This window comes from Alligator mississippiensis, chromosome 4, assembly GCF_030867095.1.
Source record: "Alligator mississippiensis isolate rAllMis1 chromosome 4, rAllMis1, whole genome shotgun sequence".
Taxonomy (NCBI): Eukaryota; Metazoa; Chordata; order Crocodylia; family Alligatoridae; genus Alligator; species Alligator mississippiensis.
Window position 1 is genome coordinate 77806198 of NC_081827.1, and position 13301 is coordinate 77819498.

Below are 13301 nucleotides of genomic sequence, written 5' to 3' on the forward strand. Positions count from 1 at the left end.
TCTTGTGTGTGATATGACTTAAGTGTATGATTTTACACTTCTCCAATTTGTTAACCAAATTAAATTTAATAAGGGTAATTTCTTCAGTTTGAGGTTCTGCCTCCTAATCCTTGCCCACTCTTTCCGCCTCTCCCCAGGAATGCACTTAACCCCTTCCCCCAAATCATAAATGAATACATTTTCTATCATTTTAAGAAGACTTTTCTAAATGGAATGCTGAATGCATGAACACATCTTGTTAATTCCTGCGCAATGTCGTTTATTCTAATTTAAATATATCGTTAACAAAAAAACGATCTAACGGGGACCCAAAATTTGGGAAGTGGGCGTGTCTGGCTATGGCCAAAGATAAGTTTACCAGTCAAATTTATCAGATAAATTGTTAGTAGTCAAACTCATGGGGTGGGGATCTCTGAGGTAAAGCATACTTCATGTCCATGGAGTATTATAGTTAGTTTTTAAGACTTTACTGAAAGGTGCTGTTTTGCATATTATAAAAATCAATGCTTGATTTCACATACACAATTTATGTTTTTAGAGAAACAGTTGGAGAATGCCTCTCTTACATATTTCTCTACCTGTGTATAGAATTCCTGCTTTGTGCTTTTACAGATACTCTTGTGCAACTGAATTCATTTCACTGTTTGAAAGATATGTTTATGACTTATCATAATTTCATTTTGTCAACCTCTGTACCACACTGTACCTTTTTAAATAATTCCTTTCCCTTCTTAGTCCTTTTGTTGAGACAGGTTCATAAGTCTTAACATGCCTCTGTTGTTCCTCATCACTTTCTGCTGCTCTGTATTGCATAAATTTTGTACATAAATGACTGAATTATACCACAGTCGGGGATAATTAAACTGCTCCATGATGTGATATGCCTGTATTTTAAGGCACATAGGAACTGCATAGTAGTTTTGAGGGGTTGTTTTTGGTTGTTTTTTTTTTTTGATAAATGTATAACAAACTAAGGCTTGATATTTCCTTTACGATCTCTAAGTCTTTTATAGTATTACGCTCCTGTCTAGACTTCTCTGTTCTAATAGGTTATTAATTTAATTTGGAAAACCCTTCTCTTCAGATAGGTTGTCTTGAAGTAATGTAATTTAATTTAATTTTTGTGTTGATAAACTAAAATTTGTCCTTGTTGGTATTTGCAGGAGAAAAAATGACAAAGTGAGCTAGAGGAATAAGGAATATTATATGTCGTGAATAATATTTTTTCAAAGTTAAATTTGGGAAGTGTTAAAAAGATTCTGAATTAATGGTAGATGCTTCAACAAGATATTGTGAATTTTCAATTAGTATATTTAACTAAAGTCTCAGAATGGAGCCAAATGGTGTTTTTGTCACAGGAAGGCAGGTTGTATGTTGACCTCATTCATCACCATTCAAACCTGTTAGTCTGAGGAATGGTTTTGTACCTTGGAAAGCCCTAGTTAAGCTGTTATGGATTTTGTTTTAACAGAATTATAGTGATAGCACTTTAACATGTGGCACAGATTTAAGTAGAGTCACCTCGTATTTTCAGGGTACTAATGATGATATAACCTTTGACAGGCATACTATAAATTCACCACAGCCTCCATGAGTTCCACTCTGATCTTCCTCTTCCTGGAGGAAGTAAGGCTGGAAGAAAATCTCATAAGATCATCTAGTCCAGCCCTTGCTCCAGATAAAAATTTTCAAGAGAAGGTTATAGACACTTGGTTGGGATGAGTTAGTCAAGGACCACTCTTAGTGTAAAGGTTCTGGAGTTTCTCTAGGTAGCTTGTTCCAATGGTTGCCTCCTGTCATAGAGAGTTCCTCCCAATCTTCAATCTAAATTTCCTCTGCTGCAACTTGAAGCTATTGTTCGTAGTCCTGTCAGCTGTGGCCACAGAAAAGCCCATTTCCATCTTCTCTAATTGCCCTTCAAGTATTTGAAGATTTATCAAGATTCCCTTAGTTTTCCCTCATTCTTTCAGCCTCTCCTCATCTGTGTTACTTTCCAGGAACCTAATTATTTTTGCTCCTCTGTCCTGGACTCCTTCCAATTGGTCCATTTTTTTTTTTTTTTTAAATGCGTGGCACCCAACACTGGACACAGTACTCCCAAGTGGTACTCCCAAGTGAGGCCTCAGCAGTGCTGAATATAGTGAAAAAGTCACTTTCCCTGATTTGCAAGCAACACTCCTGTCTTAGTACAGCACAGGATGCTGTTGGCTTTACTTTGGTACATGGTTGTCTCGGCTTCTTATCCATTATCGCACCCAGGTCTCTTTCTGCAGTACTGCAGCCTAACCAGTCATTTCGCAGGTTGTACTTGTGTGTACAATTATTCCATCCCAGGTGCAGGACTTCAGATTGATTGGAAATTTTTTGGATTGTATCCCTAAATCCAGAAGGGCTGTAATGCCACCCAACTTCTTGCTGTCTGCAAATTTGCTAAGCATGCACTTGATTCTGTCATCCAGATGATTAATGAAGATATTACTAGGGCTGTGTGAAACACCATCTTTTTCTTTCAACGTCTGTTTAACCGTTTTGAAGGGACTTTAGTTTTGTCATTTTGTTTCGAAGCACTGTCCTGTTTCATTTTGTCAAAACTGTTTCGTTGTTTCATTGTTTTGCCCATAGGCTATAATGGGGAATCATGGAAATGCCTAAAGTTTTGTCATTTTTTTGCCTGATTTGAATGAAAATTGCAGAGATGGTAGCCCCTTCTGCAGGCATGAAGCCTGCCAAGTTTCAAGGAGATAAGTGCAGAGGTTTCTGGGAAACTGCACCTCAAATTGTTCAAACCAAGAGTCCTGACGCTTGCTGGCAGCAGCAGCCTCCTGTCATCTGGCATGCAGATCTGGGGGCTTGCACCCTCGGGAGGGCTGTGCCCGAGTCCGGGGGGTGTGAGCCCCCAGATCTGCATGCCAGATGACAGGAGGCTGCCGCTGCTGCCTGGGACTGGTGCCAGCAGCAGTCTTCCCTGGCACTGTGCACAGGCTATGCCCAGCACTGGCAGCAGGCTGAGCCTCCTTTCATCTGGCACAAATCCTGGGGCTCACACCCCTGGGAGGAGTCAGGCATAGCCCAGCAGCACTCCCGGGGGTGTGAGCCCTTGCATCTGCACCCCGATGAGAGGAGGCTCAGGCTGTTTATCCCACCTGGGACTGGTACCAGTGCTGGGTGCAGCCTGTGCCCAGAGAAGATTGCTGCTGCAGTTGCAGCCTGAGCCTTCTCATCCAGCGCAGATCTGGGGGCTCTCACCCCCAGGAGGCCCGCAGAGCTTTGCTGGATGACAGGAGGCTGTCCCGAATTAGCGGCAGCAGCAATCTTCCCAGGCACTGAGCGTGGGCTGTGCCCAGTGCAGATCCAGGGGCTCACACCCCCAGAAGGAGTCTGGCACAGTCCAGCAGCCCTGGAGGTGCAAGGCCTGGGATCTGTGCCCTGGGGCGAGGAAGCTCAGCCTGCTTGTCACACCTGGGAAAGGCACCTGCTCCCTGCTCAGTTGCAGTCCCCCCACCCAGCAGCTTACCAGCAGCAGTAGCCACGGTCTTGCTCCCCTGTATGGTGGGGTGCAGCGCAGCTTGGCCCCAGCCACCAGGTATCTGCCACAGCGCACTGCTGCTGCCTGGCTCAGTGTAGAGCCATGTGCTTTCAGGCAGCTCTGGGCTGTCAGCTGGGGCTGTGTGCCGCTCACGGGGACAGCTGGCCATACAGGCCTGGGTCCTGTGTCCACAGAAGCAGTGCACAGGCCTCATGCATGCAGGACCTGGGCCAGCATGGCCGGTGGTCCCCGCAGATGGCACGCAGCCCCAAGTGACAGCCCAGAGCTGCCTGAAAGCACAGGAGCCTGTGCCAAGCCGGGCAGCAGCAGTGCATTGTGGCAGATACCTGGCACCTGGGGCAAGCCACGCTGTCCCCCGGCTGTGCAGGGAGCCAGGAGCGCGGCTGCTGATGCTGGTAAGCTGTGGAGGGGCTGCAGCCGGGCAGGGAGGCGAGCAAGGGGGTCCCAGTCCAAAGATGGGACAAGCAGGCTGAGCTTCCTCTCACCAGGGCACAGACCCAGGGGCTTGCACCCCTGGGGTGGCTGCCCGGCTTTGCCAGACTCCTCCCGGGGGCGCAAACCCCCTGATCTGCTCCAGGTGGCAAGAGGCTCAGGCTGCTGCCTGGGACTGGGTGCAGCTCGCACCCAGTACTGGGGAAGATTGCTGCTGCCGCCTGGCAACCTCTTGTCTACCGGCATGGAGATTCAGGGGCTTGCACCCCCAGGAGGGCTGCGGGGCTGTGCCGAACTCCTCCCTGGATGACAGGAGGCTGCTGCTGACTGACGGCAGCAGCAATGTTCCCTGGCACTGGGCATGGGCTGTGCCCAGCACCAGTCCCAGGCAACAGCCTGAGCCTCCTGTCATCTGGCGCAGATCTGGGGCTTATGCTTCCCGAAGGAATCTGGCACAGCCCAGCAGCCCTCCTGGGGGTATGAGCACCTGGATCTGTGCCCCAGTGAGAGGAAGCTCAGTTTGCTTGTCCCACCCGGTCCTAGTGCCCCCCGCATGTCTCTCTCCTTGGCTACAATCTCCTATGCAGCCCCCACCGAGCTCCAGCATCTCCCATGCGCCGCCGCCCCCCCCCTCCCGGTATCTGCTGGCAGAGGCAGCAGATACCTGGCAGATGGGGCCAAGTCATGCTGCAAACCCCGCCCCCATCTGTGTGCTGGATGACAGGAAGCTGCTGCTGTCAGCTGGGACCAGTGCTGAAGCCTAGTAAGCCTGGCTTCGAAACTAAATGTTTTGAAACGTTTTGTATGCCTGCCCTCGTTTGGTTTAGGTTTGAAGCTGTTTCGAAGCATTTTGTTTTGTTTCGATTTTGCTGTTTCAAGCTCAAAATGCGTCAAAATGCCTGGCAAGATTTTGCGCAGCCCTAATTAATACTAGGCCCATGACAGACCATCTGGAGAACCCTACTCCCAGCTAAATATTGAGCCATGGAGTATGATGATTCAACCAGTTAATTATCCACTTTTTATCTAGTCCAGTGGTTTTCAAAATTTTTGGACTTGAGGCGCCTCAACCTAACTTGTGAATTGAGTGGCACTCAATTGCAAAAACTACATATTAGTGTTTACCTTTCAGAAGGCCCAGGCGTTGGGGGAGTAGGACTTTCCAGGCAGGGTCAAGCCTGAGCCTGCACTTCCTTCCTCACACCTCTGATCTCTTCTTACCTCAGGGCATTCTTCAGAGGATCTTCTGGCACCCCAGGGTGCCAGGACACCCTGGTTGATAATCACTGCTCTAGTCTGTATTTCTATTTGTCCACTCTTTCTGCTCCCACCCAGTGCTCTGTGCTCCCTGCCTGATCTCCCTGCCCTGTCTGCCACTGTGTTACCTGTCCCCTCCTTGGTCCGCATACCACCAGTTGGCCATAAATAATCTCTTAGCCCCAGGTAAGAGAGAAGGGTTGAGAGGACTTTTGAGAACAAGATTGTGATGGGAACAAGGGGTGATTAAAGAGCAACAATACCAAAATGAAGGCATCCTAAGAAGACACTGTCATTTTGGGAAGAGAGATGACAGAAGGAAAGAGAGGTTAGCAAAGCAGAGAAAGAGAAGATTGAAAGACTGATTGGGGACCCTATCACTTCTGACACATCCATGTTATCAAATCTTAGTATATTTTATAATCTACTATGATGCATTTCAGTACAGAGACACTTCAAGATTGTGAGATTTGGCCCAGTTAAGTACCAAGTATTCTCATAATCTGGTCTGCAGTAATTGTTTGGTAGGTAGTTGTGTGGTTTTTATTAGGATGGAACACATGAGTTACCTTGTATTAAAAGCATCCAATAGAGTCACCTATGTGCAGCATAATTGTGTGTGATGTAAATAATGGATTGGATAATGGTTACTTTAGGGCCTCTTTGCTCGTAAAAGATGAGGAAAGGAAAGATGAATATATTCATATTCCATGATCCAAAGATCTTAATTGACATGGAAGACCGAACGATTAAAGAATTAGTGATGATATTTGAAAGCTTTTAACTTCGCATTGCTGGTTTAGTGATGTAAAGTTATTGCCACCAAAATCCCATCAGTTTCCTGAAATATATAGGAGTTTTTCACCACCTCTTAGTGGACAGATGATCACATCACTGTTCATGCTCATTGTATCTTTCCTGGTAGCTGGCAGAGCTGTCATGGCACAGTTTATAATGTATCCTTTTACTTTTCTGTATCCAGGATACAGCATATTACTTTGCTCCATTCAAATATACCAAAATGTGCTCTATAAGACTCCTGCCGCACAGCTGGAGACATCAAGTAAAATCTTAGGATGAAGGTTTTGGGGAAGATGGTTTCCAATAGGAATAGCCATGTTGCTTCTAGAAAGTAAAAAGTGAGAGCATGAAATAAGACACCATTAAAAGAGAAAGTAAATATTTTAAATGACCTTAAGATAATTTCTAAAATAATACCAAAATATAGAGGACTAAATAACTTGAAAAATTATGTTATGCTAATTGCTAAGAGTCCTTCTTAAAAGTTACTGCAATGTAATTTTTGTTCAGCTACAATTTAAACTAACAGGGAAAGAGAAGAAAGTGGAGACTGCAACAGCCCGTTTAATAAGCCATGCCTTTTTCTAGAACAGCAGTGATCCAGAGCCTGTGTTCGCTTGTCTTGGATTTTTGGATAAAGCTTATGGTGTTGGCTTTGGTGGGGGGGGGGTGTTGGTTGTAGCCGTGTTGGTCTGATGTTGGCTTTGAAATTACAGAGTCCTAAAATACCCTGTGACCTGCCAAGTGACTACTTCTCTTTCCGTATGGCTAATTACCTCTCTCTCAAGTGAGAGTGCTTCCACTGGAGGGTAGCAGAGAGCTGCTGGTAGGAAATTCTATATGAAAGGCCACCAACATCTAAATTCACACTGGCACAAAAAACTTTCCAGTACCATCTTTGAGTTTCACTGAAAAGTATATCTCAGGCATTTGGGGAGAGGAGTATATATGCAAGAAATGCTGTTTGGTTGATGTCTATGGTTTCTAATCTGATGCTTTTTATTTCTTTTTTTATATATCTGCTTTTAAATATGTCAAAGATAACTAAAAGCCATCCACTCGGTGCCTAAACAATAGTTAAAGGTAGTTGATGGTAATGTCTGTGTCAATGTCAATTTCCTGTTCTGTAAGAGACCCTACCCAAAATGGGAACTGCCTAATCACAATTTTGTCAAATGTACAAAATAATTTTTTTCTTTAAAAAAAGAGGGACAGTATTTTTCTGTATTTTATCCGAAATGACCTATTGAGATGCAATTAGCACTCTTCCTTAAATTCCTTTACAGTAACGTTGTTGATATGTGATTTAAAAATCAAAATGGATGCATCTAAAGTTGACTTATCTTAAGTTTATAAACTTCTCAAAGTTTTGCAGTGAAAATACAATATATTCTTGACATGAATGTATCATAAATAAGCTGTTTTTTTTTATACTTTATGCAGCTTTATAGAATGAAGGTATTCAATCAAATCCTGGCTTGGTTAAAGACAATTAATTGTTTTCATTAGGCTCAGAGTTAACCCAATATTTAAACCAATGAATTACTAATCAGTAAGTACAGAATGCTAGTAAATATAGCAATTTGTAGCGTGTATTGGCGAGGTTCAATCCTGGTGTAAATGAGTCTATCAGTGTCTTCAAAGACATAAGGACAGAAGGCTAGGAGGAAAGGAGATCACAGAAATATGGTAAATCGTGTTTTAGATTAGCAACATATGTCTTTAAAAAAGTACTGGTATATCTTTTAAGATTCAGTTAGAGAGTGAAGTTTTAGGGTTAGGCTAACCCTAAAACTAGATAGTATCTTTCCTTTGTTCATATTCATCTTCATCAAAGGCTAATATAAATATAATATTCTCAAGCTGATTAACCCACTTCCCCCAAATTACAGGTATCTGAACTATCAAATTCCAGGCTCCTTTTTGTTATGTATGAGAACTCTTAAGACTTTTTTTCCTAAAAAACAAATGACAAACTTTTGCGGAAGTTCTTGCGTGACAAAATCATGAGGATTTAAAAAAAAGTGTTGTTTAGTGATTCACTTTGAATTAATACATTATACATTATTTATATATGACCACATGATTTTAAGTCTGTACTCTAAAACGTCTCACTATAATAAACTACAGAAAGGACAGCAGTTTTAATTAGAACAAGCTTCAAAATATGCAGTGATCACTGTTTGGGGCGGGAGAAGGGAATCTCTCAACACGTCATGACAAGGCAGAATTTCTTTGTATGTCACTATCAACAAATGTTATAAAGGCTTCATTCAGTCCAAGCAGTAGTAAGACTTGCAGGTCTAGTGTAAGTAATACAGACTGCTGAGGAGTTAACAATGCACTACTAACAAGAGAGAAGGAGCCAAAAACGTTTTTATACCTGACACTTGGAAAGCTCCAGAAATTGTATCCAGCTACAAAGTTTGATATTTTTTCTTCTTTTTTCCCAAAACATTATTTTCAATGCATCTAACTGAAATCTGAATTCATAAAAGGCTTAAACTCGCTGCAGACACGCACAGGTCTAAGATGCCATCATAATTAAGACCATCAATTTGGATAAATTTCATCCTAAGAAGCTATATTGAAATGAACATTGTGGGAAAACTCAATTTAATGATACCTTGGAGCATATTCTTGGTTCATTCACTGCTGTTCTCTCTGCAAGGTAAGAATTTATGCTCAATTCTTACGCTATACCTTTCAGAAAAACATAACCATTTCAGTAATTTGCTTGTTCTCACTTTTACTGTAAAGCAAATATGGTTCTACCACATGACTTTAAAAAAAATTGTGACAGACTAAACAGCTCTACATCACACACATTGACTGTTTTTGAAAGTAAATATGACTTAACATTTTTCCAATAAAATTTAAGCTTTCAGGCTTAAATTTGAAAGCTTAAATTTTATTGGAAAATGATTAGTAAAGAACAAAATTAGTTTTTCTTGGTTTTCTTGCCTCACTGTCAAAGGTGGTACTTTATAAACAAGATCTGACCTTGCTCAAGATTTTGGGCTACACTTGCTTGAAACTTTGGTTTGAACCTTTTTTAGGATGTTAGTGTAAATATTTGATGTCGTGATTATAGAAACTCTCTGTGCTGTTGTAAACACATATGGTAAAAATAGATACTGAAGACAGATTCCCTAGAATAACAGAGTTTTCTAAAGCCTTGATACTTTCACAGTGAGATATTGAAAGTGAAATATTTTTAAAATAAAAAGTAAATCTGCAGCGAAGCTAGTGAGAGGCTTAAATAGATTGGAATAAAATTTTACAACTATTAATTATTTTCAGAAGCATTGGAAGTCATACTGAAAGTCTGATCCTGAGCTGTTCTGAGCACTTTCTGTATTTCAGATTTTGTTCAATTGTGCAAGGAGCTGAGCACTTTCTATTCATTAAAGAGGGAGGTAAAAGCTGCTCAGCCTCTATCTAAGCACACACTGAGGATCCAACGATGAATAAGTAATGCGTCAATTACTCGAAAGAAAAAAATATTTCTGCCTTGGGTAGGGATATTTCCAAATTCCACTGAAAGATTAAGCCTCCATAAAGATTTTTCTGGAAAAATTACAGTAATTAGCAATTTTTGTAAAGATCAAAGGTTAAACATATTTTATAAATGTATAACAAATTAGTAGTTGCTATCAAAGTAAGCAGAAGGAAACAAAAATGTTTCATTCAATGACTTTTTATCTAACAGGATCTTATTGCAAGTTCTCTCTTTTGAAAAGAACACTGAGGTGAGTCTGCATTCTTCATCTGTAGAGTATTTCAAGACAGTATACCTGGAACAAATATAATGAAAATTGTGGAACTAAAATTATGTCTTGCATAGAGCTCATTTACAATTTCCAGTAACTAAGATGTAAAATGCTAATTCCTTGGAAAGTGTTAATGGGAAGAAGTGATTAAAGGTGCAGATCTGTTGTAGAAACACTAATGTGCTGCCTGGGTGATTACAAAAGGATGATATTCCTGTGGTCTTAGCCAAGTTCAAAGAATGAGGGGATTCATGTTTTATATAATGATTGTTCTTTTGTTTGAAAAAAAAATAATAGTAAAATGTAAGTTTAATTCCATGTGTAAAGAAGGTACCCATAAATGCACTTTATCTGAAAAATCCCTTTTCAGACCAGTTATGTGCAATTGTTTATAAGCAAATAAACCCATTCTCTAATTCCCAATTCTGTTGAAGTCTTGGAAATGTGCCATTTAACATCAGTAGAAACAGGATTGGATCTCATCAATGTACCTCTAATTACTTCTAGTACATCTAATCAATACGTGCCTATTATATAATGTGAAATGAAAACTAGGAATACTTTGTAGTTGGAGGCCATTTATGTTTAAAAAAAGTAAATGGCTATTGCAGGGAGATAGATGATGATAGCACATGCATACAGCAGTGGCGTTACCTTACCACCATCTGTATGTACTGCACCAATGAAACAGTTTCACAATATTGTATCCCATAAAATAAACTCAATTTGCTTATCTCCCCTTCCCTGTAAACAGCAGGTACCTCCCTAAACAAGGAGCTCGTGTTCAAGAACAGAGATCTGAGTACTCCTGAATTCTGTAAAATGAGACTACAAAAGAAAAAAAGTCACCTTTTTAAATGTTAACCCAAGAAAGACCTCTTTGATAAAGTGATGGAAATCAGAGAGAAACACCTCTCCCTAGGGAGCTGCTTATTCATGTTGCACCAGGGACCTTTGATTATACAAGATCCTTTTTGTTTTCTTCCAGAAATGAGTTTAATGCAACACGACAGAAAAGAGATCTCTTAGCAGCAGAGGTAGGTCATACCTCGGAGAGAGAGAGTGGGGGAGAGAACCTCCTCCTTTCTGCAGTGGGGCTTTGCTATTGCCACAATGAAGCCTTTGTAGAGGAGAATGGAAATGGTAATAATAAAACAGAGATGAGAAGGAGAAGCTTTTCCATACCTGCTTCTCCCAAACTTAAAGCCTCTACAGCTTTATTCATTTATTCTTCAGCACAATGTGTTATGAATTATTCTCTGCAACAGACAGACTGGCACACACCAAGGGGAAAACTGGTGGCTTTGACTGTTAAATCTTTTGTGATAGCAAACAGAAAGACCCAGGGCGCTGTTAGTGGCTGGTGAAAAGGACAGTACTGAAATTGTAGATGAACAATTTTGCAAATGGTGTCATTGTGACAGGTACTCCTGGGCTATGGAGTAGGCTCTCAGAATACACTCTGTGCCTCTGAAGGTTGTTCCCTTCCTCCCATTGCCTCATTGCTGTACAGTGCACCTGGTTGAGTTTAATCTGAAATATAGTGGCACCTGACTTAACCATTTGTGAAAATACCAGCCTGAAAAACCCAAGCATGGCTATTACCCTATTCTACAGCTATGGCGACTGAGTTCTAGAGAGCAAGAAGGTGACTTGTGCAGGGTCATGCAGAAAATTAAGACCAGGAATTTAACTTGCGTCTTCTGAAAGCTAGCTGAGTTTCTTTGCCTCAAGACCACAGTGCCTTTTCCAGCTGAGACTGTTACACCTGCTTATATTGGAGTGATGATGTGCTGAATTGTGCCTGGTGCACCTTGCAATAAGACATGTTTTAGGATAAAATGGGTCTGTACAGACATGTCCTATTAGTGGATTTAATAGACGATTAATGGCAAAATTAAGGACCTGTGACTGTTAAAAATAATGTGAAGGCTGAAGGCAGTTTTGGTTGGGACAGAGTAGGTGGGAGAGTATGATATTAATTGAAAAAGAGCAGTAACATCAGGACTTTTCCCCTAGGGACAAACTGGAACCTCCCTGGTTAACAAGGAGAGTAAAGTAATGTGCTGAGGAACTAGTACGAATTTCTCTTGTAAACTGGGAGCTTGTCAGTTGGAAATGACTGAGGAGGAGAGAAAAACCTGGAATAGTCACAGAATGAGACTGAGCTGCCAAACTGACTTATTCACAGAAAAAGAAAATGCTATTGTATGATTAAATAGGTGAGGTATTTCTAGTACAGAAAGCATAGGCTCTTTCTAAATACTTTGAATGTTGAGTGGTTCAAGGTCATGGATAATGTTGGTAGAAGAGTAGCTGGATCTGTAGTAGAACCTGGGCCATTCATATGAGGTGGTTTACAACCTATTTAATTGGCAGTAGGTTGCCAAGTTAAGGATGAGCTACTCAACTGTTTGCTGTGGCTTTTATTTCAAAGGGTGCTGCAGCTTCCATCAGCTGGATCTTATCAGTGTTAAGACGCAGCTGAACAGAGAGGTTGGTAGCCTTTGAAATAAAAGCTCAAGCAAACAGCTGGATCACCTCTGCAGTCCTGAACTATTCCTAGCTAATTAAAAAGCCCTTATCTTCAAAGGGGAGCAGGAAACCTAACCCTGTGCTGTATCCACATTTTACTGTATGTTAATGAATAAATTGAGGCTAGAAATTAGATTAAGATTTCTAACTTTCCAACATAAAGTTCCAGGCTCTCCATGGGAGTAGCAAAGCCAAAATCTAGTTAGTTATAGGATGGACCATGATCTGTTCGTGAATTATATTATGATGGTTACCTGTGATACTGGAGGACTTAACTTGATGACTAAGTAGGGCAGGTCCCTTCCTATCCAATGTTCCTACCAACTCGTACAGATAAGGGACAAATCAGAATTATCACTTATCTGAGGTAAATTTTAAGGTCATTTTCAAACTTTTCACCTGTTATGCTGAAGGATTTTGCTTTTGTAAAACACAAAATCCTACTAAGTTGAAGTCGTCACCATTTAACAGCCCTGTCAGAGGGGGCAGCAAATTTGTTGACCTTGGGGCAGTAAGTGGGAGAAGGGAGAGATACCAAGAAGCAAGTGTTGCGTATCTGCCTCGGTCAGACAGCTATTTCTGTGCTAGCAAATCACAAAAAGGAAAAGCGGTAACTTTATCACTGTGTTGCATCCCAGTGTTGGCTTCATTTTGGCCACGGAAGTAACTTCACCTTTTGTTTACAAAGCGTTTTGGAAATCTGTGGATGAAAGGCTCTACGTTGATGCAAAATCATTTCCTAAAACTGCTGCAACCCCCCTGGCTTGTACCAGTCAAATTATTCACAAAGTATTAATATTCTACTTTTGCCTCTCTTGTTTCTTTGATAGACTGAAACTGTTTCCCCTCAATCTAGACTTCATGGGCCATTTATTCAGAGTCCAAGTCCATCAGGAGGTCAGTGTTGATAGCTTCTTGTTTGAAAGGATTTCGGTAAAGTGCCACACATCTATAAC

General features: G+C 41.4%; 1 protein-coding gene across 1 annotated transcript in view; it reads left to right on the forward strand.

Moving 5' to 3' along the window:
- The first annotated feature begins 19 nt into the window (after positions 1-19).
- Positions 20-13301, forward strand: part of OTOGL (otogelin like) — a 187301-nt gene continuing 174019 nt past the window's right edge. The window contains exons 1-4 of the mRNA XM_059726122.1: positions 20-8708; positions 9750-9789; positions 10799-10847; positions 13176-13242. Coding sequence (XP_059582105.1) covers positions 8630-8708; positions 9750-9789; positions 10799-10847; positions 13176-13242 — 235 coding nt within the window. The 5' untranslated portion in view covers positions 20-8629. The remainder of the gene's footprint in view (positions 8709-9749; positions 9790-10798; positions 10848-13175; positions 13243-13301) is intronic.